At 43.6% G+C, this 16842-nt stretch overlaps 1 protein-coding gene across 10 annotated transcripts in view; it reads left to right on the forward strand.

Annotated features, from left to right (window-relative positions):
* MEGF11 (multiple EGF like domains 11) overlaps nucleotides 1-16842 on the forward strand; it is a 293615-nt gene that overhangs the window by 262908 nt on the left and 13865 nt on the right. For 6 of the 10 annotated variants that reach the window (XM_052807167.1, XM_052807164.1, XM_052807161.1 and 3 more), the window contains 2 exons: nucleotides 5261-5379; nucleotides 14789-14855. The exons of the other annotated variants lie outside the window; for them this stretch is intronic. In XM_052807167.1, coding sequence (XP_052663127.1) covers nucleotides 5261-5379; nucleotides 14789-14855 — 186 coding nt within the window. The remainder of the gene's footprint in view (nucleotides 1-5260; nucleotides 5380-14788; nucleotides 14856-16842) is intronic. 10 annotated transcript variants of the gene reach the window in all.

Raw genomic sequence — 16842 nt, forward strand, 5'->3', positions numbered from 1 at the left:
AGACCATGAACATGCAAAAGACAACTGTGGCACATCTTAGCAGCAGCGAGGCTCCGAGTTCCGAGAGAGCAGATCAAAGCCACTGGCATGGAAAAATGTTATGAACTTTTCAGCGATCCATTTCTTTCATATTGGCACTTAATCCATTTATTTACAAAGCCTGCTTCACCTCATTTATTTCTGTGCTTTTCTAGTTAATGTATGTGTGACCCAGCATGCTTAAAAGGCACAACTTACAAACCTCAAAATAAGGAGAGGAATATTGCTGAGGTTGGGAGTTCCTGACTGGAGTAATTGAGCTTCTCCTTTCAGACAAGGGAACAAAAATCCGCCAGTTGTTTTTTCTCCATATTTTACCATGAATGGAGACTTCCCAATTAACCTGATGGTATCCCAGTCTGATACTCTGCAAGAAGTCTGAAAAAAGGCTAATGCTGAGAAAGGATACTTTCATCCTTCAAAGTTAACATAGACAGATGACTTTCCTCCTCAGCCACAGAGAAAAAGTCTGAAGACGTTGGTAGCGCTGGACTGTCTTTGCAGGTCATGTCTTTGCAGGCATTGCATCTCCCTATACAACGTTCTTCACATTCCTTTCAGGTGCAGCCACCTATCCCAGAGCTCCTCATGCCACATGATACTTAAGTACTGGAGGAAAAAAAGTATTTGGGGGATGGCTGAATTCCTGGATACATCATAAATATCTGAGGGAATCAGCTGCATTGAACCTGGATCTCTTCTGGTCCTTGGGCAATGACAGTAAATTTAATTCTTGCCCTTGTGGCATTGCTGCTCTGTGCCAGCTCAGTTTGTAAAAAACGTGAAGTACCAAGTCCTTGCAATGCCGAACAGCACCAGGTCAGTGGTGTTGTATGGGCTTCTCTAGAAAGAAATTCGATAACGTTTCCTTCCTGTTAATCTCAGTCAGTGATGGGAGTGCAGAGACTAGGCCTTTTCTTTCTTCTTTCTTTCTTCTTTCTTTCTTTGCACAGTCCTTGTAGCAATATAAATTTTATCTCTCAGGAAGTTGCATCTGAGTGGGGTCCATTGTCTCTTTCTGGAGGTCACAAGAACAGTTTTCTTCCCGCCTCCCACTTGAAAAACTCTGCTATCTGAGCTTGCAGAGAAAGACTAAGGAGTTAGAAATCACACTGCTTCATCTTCATCTCATTATAAATTGTCTGCAGTTATCAGCATTGTTTCAAGTTTTGGTCTTTGTTTTAGAAGGGCATTTACAAATTCTAGACAAAGGCTTCTGAAAGCTCCCTGCCAAATTTTGACTCTCCTCCAGTACATGGTCCCACTGAAACTTTCTACCCATCAGTAACCTTCCCAGCTTTGGCCTTACCAATGCTGTTTTCAGCCTTCCACTTCCATCGAGCAGAAAGACAGCAAAAGGTGCTGACATACATCTTCCCCAGCAGAAAATGGGGAGATGGATACTAAGATAAGATCACAGATAAGAAATAGAGACTCATAGCATGGCTGGATGGCAAGAACAACCTGTGTGTATACCAGCGCATGTGTGCATTTGTGTGTTGCAGAGGACGCTGAAGGACAGTGGCAGTATTACATAGAGGTAACAGGGATTTCAACCTTCACCTGGAGTTTTGTATGTGGATTAAGGGCAGAATACTATGCAGACGTACTTGTCCAATGAATTTAATCCCATGTAAACCCATGGACTTCGGCAAGAATTCCACCTAAACAATGACTGCAGTATCCAGCCCTATACGGGTGGTAACATTATGGCTAACCCGAATCACCACTGTTGTTATTTTGCTTGTTTGCTCTTGTTAGGGTAGTGGTGGTGGTGTTTCTGAATAGTCACATATGCAGATCCCTGGCTCCTGGAGGCAGTAATTTCTTCCAGCACATTAATTTATTTCTGGAGGATGTTTTTGGTCTTTATGTCTTCAGCTCTTCTGATGCTGATAATCCGTGCACATGTGTGAGAGAGATTATAAGGAAGGGGAACCCCCTGGGCAGCCCTTAGACTCTTTTGCATTTGTGGATGAAGGATGTGGCAGCAAAACACACACTCTGCCCAGCAGCCAGTGGGAAAGAAAACTACCCATGCTGGGAGAGCTTAAACACAGCACATGGATCCGAGAGCAGACTTTCCCAAATAAGCCTGAAATCAAAATGGTGCTCCCCAGCATGAGAATGGTACATGACATCCAACAACAGATTTTAAAGTGCAGGTTGTTTAGTTCAGGGAGATGGGGACAGAAGGGAAAACTATGCAGTAGTGCTGGAGAAAACAGAGATTTCTTTTCAGGACTTTCACAAAGACTTGTTTGTGGGCTGAATTGATGTTTGAGGTCTCGTCAAGGTCTTAACAAACTTTCTGATATGGGTGAAACTTACGCTGAGAGCCAAAACCTAAGCAAAGCTCAATACAAATAGAGCATCATGGGTCCTGCAGCCTAGACAAGACATTTACAAAAATGATCTGCAGATGATGTATAGTATGAGGTGGCAGAGTGAGCCCTCCTGCTTGGAGTCTTCAGCCACCCCAGTGACACTCCGTATGGGTGGAGAAGATCCACACAAAAAGAAGAAAAACATTTCCATTTTGCATCTTGAGATAGCTGGGTTTGTATTTACTGCAGAGTGCTTGCTTACTCCCTTTTTTCACGGTTGGCCTTGTGCCCAGTTTCCACACTACGCTGTCCTGCTGCCGCTGCAGGATGGGGACAAATGCTCTTCGTGTCACCCCACGGTGCTGGCTTGGAGCAGAAGCTCAGTCTTTCAAGTGACAGGGCATTCTGGCCTTCATCCAGACCTCAGAGGTCTTCCACTGGAGCACAGCCTCAGGCTTGAGGGCCTCACAGCAAGAGTCTGCCATCATGGATCCCTTCACAGGACTGATCTACCCATGTTAACATTAACATAACCTTTGGGAGTTTTTTGTTTTGTTTTAATTTAAATCATTCCCTTTCTTTTAGGCATTTAAGTCTTTGCTTACTGTTCAGAGCAGAAGAAAATTCTCATCTTTGAGAAGAGAGGGGGGTTTGTGCGGGTTTTTTTTGGGGGGGGGTTTGGTTTTGGTTTTTTTTAACTGGGATAGCATTAGATTTGAATTTGATGTATTTCCAGCCAGCAGTTATAAGAGCTTCATGAATAAATGTGTAGAAAATGGACTGTGCTATCAAGGTAAATCAGCCTGGGTGGATACTTAAGTATCGACCAAATAGAACTGTGTAGAAGGAGTAATTCCGAGTATATGGTGCTGCATGCAATGAAGGAAGAAAAGATTTTTGGTGATGCAGACTTGTATACGAGCTCAGGTCCATTAATTCAGCACTGTGCTAAGTAGCAGGGCAGTCTGGTAGGCTTCTGTTTCAGCTCATTTCAGGTGCACGAAACAAGCTGCAGCCAGATAAGCTGGGTGTGAACTTGTAATGTGTCAGCTGGCTCATGGTAACTGTTGGTATGTGCCCTCTTATCTTGCAGCAAAGGCAGCGGACCATGCCTCTTTTCCTTCGAGCCGGTCCTTCTTGCCTGCAGCTGAGCGCGGGCATGACAGATAAGGGAAGGGAGAAGGCAGAGCTGAGAGCTGGTGTAACTCAGCCATCAGCACTCACCTAAAAAGCAGAAGGACATGGATTCAAGTGTCTGTATTTAACTGGGACCGCAGGTTGTGAGAAGGGTTGATGAGCTCGGCTCCCCGGTGAGCCGCCAATCCCTCATTAGCAGGTTCAAGGCTATATGTAAGCAGCTGTGTTTGTGATGGGCATACACTGATCGTGATGTTTGGGTTCCAGCCCCAGTTCTCATTTGCAGACCCCAAGAGATATCTGTTTCTTATTAATTCTATTACAAATATCACAGAGTTATAGTTAGGGCACATGGCAAAGTCCTGGCAGCCTGGCTGCTGTGCTGAGCAGTGGCTAGCTGAAAGAAGTTAATTCTGGAATCACGTCCTGATCTGAGATACTTTGTTAGCAACAACCTCAGAAAATAGCTAGAAATAAAAGGCTCTGCGATTACTACAAAATAGAATTGACCTCAAAAATTGCTCTGCATGTTTCAGCAGAAAATAAGTGCTTGGTCAGATATGTATGTGCATGTGCAGTTTCCTCTCTCAGCTGTGTGCCACAGCACTTATGTAATAGACACCCTGCAGATAAACCCACTTATTTGAAACAGGATATTTTGCAGTAAATTATGCTAAATCTAGATCTCCACAAGATGTCAGCAAAGCAAAGTTCATGTTCACAGGAATGCAAACACAGAGGGCAAGGAGAGACAGCCAGTGGTGACCGGGTACCCCCCTCCTGCAGACGGTGCCAGCCAGGTCCCTGTCCTTCCTCACCCATCTGCTGTCAACCTTCATTAAAGATCTCTGGTGATGGGGACAAGCAGACACCCCAGCACTTCGTTACCCTTTCCATGTGAAGGTGTTTCCTATAACTAACCTTTCTGCCTCAAATTCAAGCCCATGGTTTATTAAAACCCATTCACTTACTTCTTACAGGGCTTGGCTGTTTAAATGATGCTGCTTCAGTTTAAATTTTTCATCCTTTCTTCTGATCATACTTTGAAATATCTATCAATTTGTTATTAAGCTGGAACCGGATTGGGTTTGATGTTTTCATTAGAAATGCCAGTATAAATATGATGCCTTTCTTCGTAAATTACTTTGTTTGCTAAATGTGTTCATAAGTTAAAGTGAGGAAATAGTTAAGATGTCTCTAAGCATAACAATGTAACTGCCCAAGTTTGCCTTTCAGTGCTGCAGCTTTCTTTTTTTCTAAGTCTTTGCACAAAAAGCTATGTAAAATGTTTTGGACTCCTTGGTATGGTTATAGCACCTTGATTTCTAACATTAACTATCTTTTTTGCAACAAAAAAGTTTTAATTAATTTTTTCATAACTACAAGGGTTATTCTCATCAGTAGCTCTTACATGTGTTTAAACTAAGGAAGAAACTGTTGCAGACCACACATTTCCTGCGTTTTGCATTTCTTCCCTCACCTGCAAAGCAGCTGGACTGTCAGGAATTACTTTTTTAAGATCTTCAAAAAGATAACACTGTATTAATTAAATATTTTGCTTTTTTGTCTTATATTTAATGCTAATAGTCAAGAGCTTCACACCATGATAATACAGGATAGATTTCATCTGCAAATGTTTTATAACACCCAGTACTCTAACAAAGTTTTCTAAACTAGATCATCTCTAGCATGTTTTCAGTTTCTTAAGAATTGTTATGGCTTCCAAAGTATTTTGTGATGACTTGTTTTCTTCCCAGATATATCTCAAGGTAGCGGCAGTATACATTGTTTTTCCAATCCAAGCTACCACACTCTCTCATGTGGTGTGACTTCACGCTTCTTTACCAGTAATCTGGATGGAAACAGCTCCAGTAAGGTAGATATTATCCCACCCCACTGTGGCAATGTTCTTATCAGTTCAAGGAAATCAACCAAAGCAATGCCTGTTGGATCCTGTTGTCTGCCAGCATTATTTAAAACTCCAGTGTAGCAGTTCCTGACATTGTAGCTATAAAAGACACAAAAAGGTCTGCTTTCCCCTGTGTATATCTTCATAATCTCTGTGCATGGGAACTGGAATTTCAGCACATGCCTGTCTGGGTCAATAAGGCTTGGTGTCTTAGCAACTATAAGGTATATTTGCTTCTCAGAAAAGATAAATAACTAGATAATTGTAATTATCCATTAATATAACAAAAGTAAATCAATGAAGCATTAAGTCAGTAATCTAACTTTGCTATATCATTGTTTCCCAGATCAGTAGACACACAAATATCCTGCTGACACAGACAAGAGGATAGATGCAAGACAGTGTCTAGGGTGCTTCTGAGCCCTGTTCTTGTCCAGGAGCATTCTGAGACCTCTGCTGTTACTTATGGCTCTCCAGCAGAGCTATTCAGACTGTATTGCTTGAACATCCAGGAGTACCTTACTTATCACTTGTTGCTATCGATTCCCTAGGACTATTCATGAACAACACTATTACTCAATTCACCACTTCAGCAATAGATTCAGATATGGTAAATCGTAAGACAGCTCTTCCTTTAGAGCCTTAATAAGCCAAGGTGGGGAAAAGGGTAGGGAGCAGAGGAAAAAGGAAATGCAATTGATTTCATCAAGGTTGTCAGCTTTAAAAATGATGGTACTTGCAGGCTGTGTCACCTTAATCCAAATGTAACTCTGCTAACTGGAAAGCCATGAGAACAGATTAATGCAAAAAAGACACTATTGTACGAGACAGGGTACATAAAAACATTTCTATGTGTGCTCCTGTAAGTAATTTCTTGGTTATTAAAAGAAAATCTCATTAAAATGTAATAAAACAGGCTGGCTCCAGAGATTTCTCAGAGGAAAGTTTGGACAGATGTGTAAATATGTTTTCTGAGGTAGATGGTCCCCTTGCATCATGCATTTTTGCTCCCCAAACTGAAAATGCAAACGCTCATAATGTCGGATTTAGGATTAACACCATGAGTGTGGGTCTGGACCACTAATCCTGTTGCAGTCATTTAAATGAATTCAGAAGAGGTCAAAGCAAACACCTACCCTGGTTTCCCAGCCTGCAGTGCCATCTTGTCACAGAGCTACTTCAAATATTTAGCTGCCGAAAAGGTTTAAAACCCAAGTGATGCATTTGGACTAGCCTGGAAGGTGCTCACCCTGCTGTAGTACTGGCTATCAGTAGTTGGTCAGCAGATTGTCCTGATATTCAAAAAGGAAAAAACAATGGATCTGGTATTTTCAGGGCACTTACCAAAATATACGGCCTGATATTTCCTTTAGATCTCCCACCATCTTACTTATTCATGAGAATGCTTTGCAGTGCTGAATAGCTGAGGATGGCCAAAAATACACTTCTTCTGTCTATGCAGTTCTCCAGCCAAGTAAGACAAAAGAGCATATAAAGCCCCTAATGGCTGCCTTAACGAGTTTCATTTCCAAATCAGTTTGTCTGGTGCCATTCCCACTTTCTGCAGGGAGATGTGCACAAGTTGTACTTGGAGGATTCATTTCTTTATAGAGCCAGCTGGGGTCACAAAGGAACCAGCACAGATGCAGAATGAAAAAAATGGCAAAGGAATCTCTGAACTGCTGAGCCAGAGCCCTGGATGTATTATCCTCACTGTGCTCAAAGGAGATCATACTTTGAGGCAATGGACTGGAGCCATTCCTCTATCACTTCTTTCAGAGAGACACTTTGGGCAAAGGTACAAAGGACAGGGCGACGGGGAGATGCAGCCCTGCTCCAGTTTGAGAAAGCTTTCTCTCTCATGTGCTCCCCCTGCCCTTCTTGTCCTCTTCTCTCTTTCTGTGTCTTATTTTGCCTTTTCTCTCCTCTTCCCTTGGTGTCTGCTCCACTCCGTTATCTTTTCTGGTTTTTCTCATATCCATTTTCCTATTCTCTTTTCTCGCCTAACTGTACACATACTATTTCTATTTTCCTTCCTCCTGTTTGTGCTTTCCTCTCCCAGCCCTGTACAGCTCAGCAAGGGTCAGCCTGGCTGCAGAGCACCGAACACAGCTGTCCTACACTGTTGGCTGCATTTACTGACCCTGCTGTTCACATTGTACACAGTGGGTACTACACTAGGGAAACAAGGTGGACGAGGGTGGCTGATAGCAGAAGCTAAAAGGTCCAGCATTGCACTAACGACCGCAGTTTGCGAGGCAGGTCTGTCTTCATAGGAAGGGAGCAGTGCCAAGACTTCCCACCTCTCTTCTAGGACCAGGAGGAAGGTATCTCAGCTCCTTGTTTCCCCTTTGCCAGACAGACATTTGGCCACTGCTCAGGACCCTACATGTCCTGAAGGTAGAAGCTTAGAAGTTGCTGAGTTGTGGTGAATGGAGTTAACTCCAGTTGGCGGCCAGTCACAAGTGGTGTTCCCCAGGGCTCCGTATTGGGGCCAGTTCTGTTTAATATCTTTATCAATGGTCTGGATGAGGGGATCGAGTGCACCCTCAGCAAGTCTGCAGGCGACACCAAGTTGGGCAGGAGTGTTGATCTGCTTGAGGGTAGGAAGGCTCTACAGAGGGATCAGGACAGGCTGGATCGATGGGCCGAGGCCAATTGTATGAGGTTCAACAAGGTTAAGTGCCAGGTCCTGCACTTGGGTCACAACAACCCCACGCAACACTACAGGCTTGGGGAAGAGTGGTGGAAAGCTGCCCGGCAGAAAAGGACTTGGGGGTGTTGGTCGACAGCCAGCTGAATATGAGCCGGCAGTGTGCCCAGGTGGCCAAGAAGGCCAACGGCATCCTGGCCTGTATCAGAAATAGTGTGGCCAGCAGGAGCAGGGAACGGATCGTCCCCCTGTACTCGGCACTGGTGAGGCCACACCTCGAATACTGTGTTCAGTTTTGGGCCCCTCACTATGAGACAGACATTGAGGTGTTGGAGTGTGTCCAGAGAAGAGCAGCGAAGCTGGTGAAGGGTCTAGAGAGTAAGTGCTACAAGGAGTGGCTGAGGGAACTGGGGTTGTTTAGCCTGGAGAAAAGGCGGCTGAGGGGAGACCTTATTGCTCTCTACCTGAAAGGAGGTTGTAGTGAGGTGGGGGTCAGTCTCTTCTCCCGAGTAACAAGCAATAGGACAAGAGGAAATGGCCTCAAGTTGCACCAGGGGAGGTTTAGATTGGATATGAGGAAAAATTTCTTCACTGAAAGGATTGTCAAGCATTGGAACAGGCTGCCCAGGGAAGTGGTTGAGTCACCATCCCTGGGGGTATTTAAAAAACGTGTGGATGTAGCACTTAGGGATATGGTTTAGTGGTGGACTTGGCAGTGCTAGGTTAACGGTTGGACTCGATCTTAAAGGTCTTTTCCAACCTAAATGATTCTATGATTCTATGGCAAGTACAAGTGGAGGCATTGATATCCTCCTGGTGTATACAGGACTGGTTAGTTGTGCTGGTGAAGTGCTCAGACTGGAACACATGCAGGCAAAAGCAAGTGGGAGGACAAGGGGGAGCATATGAGAAGAGACTAAAAGAAGGCTTGGCTTCTTTTATCTAGCAAAATGAATGCTGAGAGGGAGTATGATTGGCATCTATAAATACGACGAGGTAAACACTAGGAGGGAGAAGAGCTATTTAAGTTAGATGACAGAGCTGGCACAAGAACAAATGAGGATGAACTGGCCATGAATGCATCGAAGCTGGAAATTAGATTTCTAACATCAGATCAGTGAGATTTTGGAATAGCTTCCCAGTAAGACTAATGGGACAAAGAAATCTGATTACTGTTAAAATGGAGCTTGATCAGCTATCTAAGCGATTATGTGCCTGAGTGTTTGCAGTAAAAGGTGGCTGGATGCGGGACTCAGTGATCAAAGCCCTTCCAGTCCTGTGTCCCTAAAGCCTGCTCCAGCTGCCAGCAGGAGTTTGTAGGGCTGAGCTTTGTCTCTGTACAAGGTCCAGGAGAATGGCTCTGCATCTCTGGGGTTAAGGAGGAGGCAGAGCTTCCTGCATTTCAGTGCAAGTTTTTAACTACCAGCACCTTGCTACAAGTAACAGCTCTTCCCATGTGAGCGAACTTATAAAGTCAGCTTGGGTGAAATGCTGGCCCCACTGAAATCAATAGATATTTTACTGTCAGTTTAAGGCAAGCCAAAATTTGACCGTTGCTTATTAGCTCCTACAAGTAGGTTTGGCCTTTATTCTTATGACATGTGCAGCAGGAAATAATAACAATGCTGCAAGTTACCAAGGAGTATCATACATTAACTCAAGTGAAATTGTGCCACAGAACTACTGCACCAAAATTTTCCAAAGCAGATAAATAGAGATACACACTACCTCTATACCCATGTCTTCACATCAGAGCTCTCATTGCTTGAGTTAAAGACCAGATTTTCAGATGCTGAGGACCCATTTTGCTCAGAGGGCGTTCAGTGGGACCATTCACAGAACCACTCTCAGTGCTTCAATGCCAGCTCTGTATTTTGAGTTTTTGAATTGTGCATGAATGTAGGAATATAGCTCGCTTTCACAAAAAGCTGCAAAAGTTTGTGAAGAATACTCTGTATAAAGCATGAGGCTGCTGCACTGGTGTGTCACAAGCAAATGGAGGATTCTCACCTTGCGCTTTTGCAGAAGGCTTAATTCTACCCTCACTCCCTACCAAAGGAGAACAGCATCGCAGCTAGAGTCCAGGTGTTTCTGGTTTCTACAGACATCATAAAAATAAATTGCTATTAGATGTCCTGAATTTTTAAAGCCAGCAGATTCACATCTATTAAAGGAAGTTCTAAATTCTACCAAAGACTTCACATAAAATTAGAAACTGCAAAACAGAGGTCACTGGAAATGGTCTGACTGGATGTCACCCAGCTAATAAAAAGGAATTCAACCACAGAAAGCATCATTAAAGTACCTTTGACTAAAACTCACCCAAGAAAAAGGAGGACTGCAAATACAGAATCGCTGCAGGATGGCCATCTAAAACTGAGAAACACAGGCTTGGACCATGGAAACCTGAAGTCAGTAGTCAGGGAAGTTAATGGCAAAACTCTTATCAGTTGCTCTCCTGGAGGATAAAGGTACGATGAAGTTCCTGCCAGCGCTTCTTTGCCTAATCACCATGGACTTCTTTAAAAACCTGAGCATTGACAAATGGCATGTTGGTGATCAGCTTGTCACGGTGATCTGTACCCAGCTGTTTCAGATGAGCAGATAGTGACTTTGCTTTACTCATGCTAGTATCTCGTTGATCTTAAAGGAAAAGTTGCCAGATATGGGGTAGTTTTAAGCAAATTGCTTAAATTACAAGCTAGGATTTTTAGTGGATAAATTTACTATGAAGTATTTTTTACTCCAGAAAAGCAATTTTGCTTCACACTAAAAATTGAAGTATCTTCTATCTTAAAAAAAAAAAGTTAACAAATTATAGTGTGTTGAGAAATGATAGTAGCACAAAGAGACAGCTATAATCACATTTCTTTGTAATTACTGCATTCTGAAAAACTTAGAAATGTCCCCAAATCATTTCATTAAAAAAAATCAATTTTAGCCCATAGCTCTTCATGCCAAATTTTGGGTTTGTGAGCTGATTTATAAATCCTGCAAAAACACAGCTTTTAATAGAAACCCCAAGACTTTAATAAATGTGATTTAATTGGTGCAGCTGGATTGAAAATCAGCATTCATGTTATTGCTGCAAGTTTTGAAATGAAGAAAAAAGCCGTGGGCTCCGCTGATGAAAGCTGACAGTGCTGTTAGTGGGGCTGTGCTGATTTACACAGGCTGAGCATAGGGCCAGGAATGTCGGCTTCCTTCCTCTGTGACTACATTACAAACCGATCTGCTTTTCATGGCCTTGCTGTTGCTTGTTTGCTCTGACTGCCCCATCTGTCCATACTGTGTATCTGCTGTCAGTGTTTATGTTCCCAGTTTGGGGGGAGTACAAGGAACTGCTGAATGATAAAGAATTACTCCTGTGTTGTCAACTGGGAGATGCCAGATGCACAGCCCATGCCAGAAGCAAGGATGTGCACTCACAGCCACTGCTCTTAGGCAATGATTGCTCTAGAAATATTGCAGACAACAAGCTTTATCAACTTTCTCTCTGCTCTGGGCATATCCTTGAGGAGAGTGGCTGGTGCAAAGGTGCCTAATGAGCTGATGACACATGTTACCTTAGTGGGAATATATAGAGACAGAAAATGAGAAGGAACAGGACGAGGCACTAGATATAGCTACCACTGCACTGCTGGTGCTGTCCGATGTGAGATTCATGGACTGTAGGGCCACAAGGGACCATTGTGATCATCTGGCTTCACTTCCCGCACAGCGCAGGGCACAGAACCGCCCTGAATTAATGACTCTTTCAAGGTCAGTGCTGGTGGCTCAGCAGCAGGGTCTCTTTCAACCAGAGCCTGGCTTTAAGATGGATTTGAAATGGGCTCCTTTCAGTGTGCTGGCATTAAGCTATCTTTCTCTGTGTGTGTACCTGTGTGTATACCTTCATATATATATATATATATACGCACACGTCTGTGTGTGTGTATAGTCGGTGTATTTGTGCTATTGTGTGTCCTGAATCTTTCTTGCAGGCTGGAGTTCAGCCCATCTGGAGCACAATTACATGCTTTGCAAATGACGAAACCTATTTGTGTAAAAGCTTCAGCTGAATAGCTCTAAAATACTGGGCACTTGCTTGTAGAGAGACCCAACATTTTGTGTGTGCATGTGTGTGTGTGTGCGCGCACAGCCTTTTCTATCTATGCTGTCTCCTGTGTCTCTGTGCAGTGCTCACACCGTGGTTTCCCCTGTGTCTGATTAAGCCAGGGCAGATTACATTTGGTGTAAAAACTCATCAGACCACTCTCTGCGTCCTGAAAAAATGGAATTCAATCAGCAGGATTCAGTCAATGAGGGCAAGGTTTTGCCTCTGGTTGTTACAAATCTTCACCCAAATGAAACCTAGTTTCTGCGATCAGATAAAAGCTTCTAAATGTCAATGTGCAGTTTGTAATATATAGTGTAGTTGTCCTAAATGTGGTGCTCCTGGTAGAGAGGAGTATTTGCAGATGCTTTCCCTAGAGATAAGGGAGAGGATGCAGAGCTCTGCAGCTTTATCTTCAGTGACCGAGCTTTGGGGAAGCTTGCAGAAGAACATCTGCCTGGCTGGGAGGATCCTGCTGGTCCCCATTGCCCTATTTATAGAGAAACTTTTGCCAGAGGAGATTTCCTGACCCTAAGCCCTCCCCAGTGTGGTCACCACCTAAACCAAGGGGCAGAGGAGCTGCATGACTGCCCAACCTCATGCCCTCCTCCCCTCTCTTGGTCCAGCATTTCTCCTTCATGCTGTATTTCTCCACCTCCCATGACATGGTTATTCCTTGCAGGTCGTGGTGTGCTCCTTGCGGCAGACTCAACTGGCTAAACCACTTTGCTCGGTGACTGCCCTGCCCCTGAGATTGTGTCCGTGTTACACGGCACAGAGCAGCATCCCTGACTGCTACACGGGACAGCCCTTTTATCCCTCCCCATCTGGCTGTGTTTCCTTTAAGGAAATCTGTCCAAAACAGGGTTTGGGCCTTCGTGTCTCTTTGCACAGCACCCTGCACAGTGCACCTCACCCTTCGCTGGGTTCCTGGGCTGGTAGCACAACGTAAAGGTATTTGTGACCACACACTCGGGGGACGTGTGGGACTACATGTCCTGAGGGGACAGGGCCATGTCCCCCTTCCCTCAGGTGGCACGTGCACTTTCAGGTATTTCCAGGAGTGTTGGGGGACTCTGGGCTTCCTGCAAAGCCGTCCTCAGTGTCCGGGGACAGTGGGTGCTCTGCAGACACAGGGACAATGTGGGGCTGCTGCACCCTGAAGTGGGGTGGCTGTGGCACTGAGGGCTGTTAAATAGGACTTTGAAGGTAGGTGAAAATACCTTTGGGGTCTGGCTGTAGGTGCTGTGTGCCAGCGGGGCAATAGCCTTCAACATATCAGTGGCGTTTTTTGTTCCAGGTCTTAAAACCCGTTATGAAAGCTAAGGAAAAATTAATGAGAAATCAGGAAAAATGAAATGTTGTGGTAATTTTGAATACTTTATTTCAATTTTAACCTCCTTTATTGTTATGCATTTTCTTGTAAATACCGTAAAATAGCAGAGCTGAACCCTCTGAAACAGAGGCAGGAGGCTTTCCAGTTTGGAAGCAGACACAGGAGAGCAACAATGGCTTCATAACTTTAATTTTTCAGAAACGGGGTTGGGATTTGCTCTTGAACTGACACTTCCTCAGGACCAGCTGTACTTTCAGCAGGTGTAGCTTTCAAGGAAAAAATGTCAAGGTGGAAAACTCAGCAGCTTTAGCAACTACAGTGATTCATAGACCCTCCTTGCTGGGACTCAACTGGTCACCATACGCTTTGTAGAGCCACTTTTGCTGTGGTGCCCCAGCCTAGTGGAGCCATGCACCCACAAAATGGCAACCCCCTCCTTTCACTGACCGTCATAAGAGACACTCCAGCGAGCTCACTCCAGGTCCCCAAAATCCCCAGCCCTCAGGCAGAAGCTGTGCTTGCCTCTTGACGTTGCTGCGCATTACCTAGCTCAAATGAGACTTCTACAAATGGCAGAAAAATCAAGAGCATATTGACACATGTGCTTAATACAATAGCAACCTTCTGCAGATGGTACCACTCCGGTGGCGCAGGCTCTGCCCGGCCACCCCTCTCCAGCCGCCCTGGCACAGGAGCCAGCAGCACCCTGGGCACACGGGAGTCCCAGCTGCCACACTGCAGGAGGTGTTTTTCCAACAGTAGTGTCTGGATGGCAGCCCTGGACTCCTCTCTGCTTGTGCTGGCAGATCTGCACGGGGCTTTATGCTTCATTATTGCCAATGTTATTTTCCTTGAATTGAGAGAAATCTTGTAGCCATTACAACTCTTTTAACTAAATACACAGATGTATTAGCAAATCCCCTTTGTTCCAAACGGCTCCTGTCTGCATGCTTATGTAGGTGGTTTTGATCCATCCATCTTCATTAGTTTGAAACTGCTGGCATGTCACTCCATGTACACAGGCATTCGAGTCGTGATTACTGGTTACTGAAGGAAATCTTGTAGTATTTTCCAGCATGCTTGTGTTCATTGCTTGGTGAAGTGACTTTCCTTTGTGATTTTCCCTAATGCTAGTGAACAACTGTCAAATTCATACAGATAAAGAACTGAAATGGTGAGGCCAAGGTAATAGTCATCTCCCATTTTTATTCGTGACATCATTGGGCTGAAGTCTTGGGTGGGAACTGTCTGTTTATTTCAGCATTAACCCATTATCATACTTTTTGAACAGCTCAGTAACAAAATCCTTGACAGAGAAACTGCAGACTGGAGACCCTACAGCTATCTGAATGAACTAGGTCAGTAAGTTTTAAACAGTTTAATCACTTTAGTAGACTTTAGAGCAATTCCAAATCCAAATCAGCCTTTCATAAAGGCATTAACAATAATGAAGAATATTGGTGGCGTCTTTATTTCACAATCAGAATTGCCAGTAGTGAAAGATGGAGAACTGAAAATTGTGTCCTTTACCACAAACCACAGATTGGGAAAGCAGAGTCAATATTCATTATAGTCTCCCTTCCTAGGTTGCTCAGTTGAATCACTATCATCTACTCTGGAAATGTTTTCTAAGGACTAACTTAGAACATTAAAAATTCAAATTTGGGATTTTTTTTTTTTCACGCTGAATAAAGTTTAGCACTAAATACTGGCATCTTGATAAAACTCTGGAGCCTCTGGCGGGAGCTGGAGCGTGCAATACACCCTGTTATCTCCCAGTTAATCATTCAGTGGACATTTTTCAGGCAATTTTGAACAACCAGCCAGGGCAAACAAGCCAAGAGTGAAGTTTAATTGCTCTTTCCAAGTTTATTCTCCCTGGCTTCAGTTTTAACAGGGTTTTTAGCAGCTCTTATCTCAAAGCCGATCCAGATTTAGTGCTTTGGATGCTATTTGTTTTCCTATCTGAGCACTTGGAGTTTAGCTTGTCAGTGGCAGAAAGCATTTGCTCTTTCCTTTACTGGGATTACTAATATCTTACTGAAAATTTGCAGTATGGGGTAAAGCGCAGTATTAAGTGGTATTATGGGATTTTTAAGGTCAACTATCTCACAGCTCATGTGGCAAAGGAATTAACATAGGGCACCACCAGGCATCACATCTTGTCACTGCTCTTTTGGTCACAAACCATGCCCTCCTCCAAAGATCAAGTCTTCCCTGCATCAGGAAAATCACAAACTTGTCAAGCTTCAATGCAAAACCTTTTCCATCATTATCAACCATTAATGTTTTCTTCTGTATAATAAGCTGCAGAACCGCTGTTGTGCTTATCTGTACTTGACATGGAGAGTTGGGGGAGATGAGGATTTCCAAATGCTCCTCAAATCAAGTTACTTTTCCTTTTACCATTTTACTGCTTTGCTCACTAGCTTTATTTGTTTTTATCTTGTGGTGCCCTGAACACCCTGTGTGCCACATTTGTCCTGCATTCATGCATTTTATTTTACTAGCAGAACTGATGCTAAATCTCTTTGCAGTAAGAATGATGTAGAAGTGATAAATACTTTAGCTAAGTCATCTCCAGCAAAACAGTCACAATTTTTTCCAAGGCATTTTGCATCCCAGATACTTTTTTCCTTTTTTTTTTGTTTCTTTCAAGATGTCTTTTTCACACTAATTAATAAATATGAGATATTTTCTTCTTCCCTTTCAGCACCAAGATTAATGCTTGCTTATGCTAACTTTCATAATGTTGAATTCTTGCTCAGATCAAGGCCATTTTTACATGAAACTGTAAAATGTTTTCATGGTATTACTTTTATGCAAGAAAAGCTGCAGATTCCATTTACCTGTGCAAATTTCAGAAGAAAGTTAAAAACTTCCATTTTGAATTGTAAACATAAAATATAAGTGAAGCCTAATAAGGTCACATAGGGGATCTTGACCTTTAAGCTGCATCATGCATGGAAGTACCAAAGAGTTAAAGAGGTGTACCACCTTCTCATCCCACCATGAGCCTTAGTTTTTATGACACAGATGCTCCAGCTCATGGGTTGGAATAGCAGCCAAGCATTGTGCATGGCTGGATTCAATTAAAAATAGTTAAAATAGCAGTGGACAACTCCTCTGTTGTGAAATGTTATAGAGAGCAGATGTGTAAGTGAGCTAGAGGCAGGGAAGAAGACTTAAAGGGAAATTGAAGAGAAGTTCGGAATGGATGGAAAACCCTCAGCTCTTCTGGTCACCTCCCTTTTTCTTCAGCCAGTGACTCCTCCAGCTGAGGCAGTGGTCCCAAAGGATAGGCTCTTTGGACCAACCAGATGAGAAAGAGCATCAGGCTCACAA

Source organism: Harpia harpyja, chromosome 14, assembly GCF_026419915.1.
Source record: "Harpia harpyja isolate bHarHar1 chromosome 14, bHarHar1 primary haplotype, whole genome shotgun sequence".
Taxonomy (NCBI): domain Eukaryota; kingdom Metazoa; phylum Chordata; class Aves; order Accipitriformes; family Accipitridae; genus Harpia; species Harpia harpyja.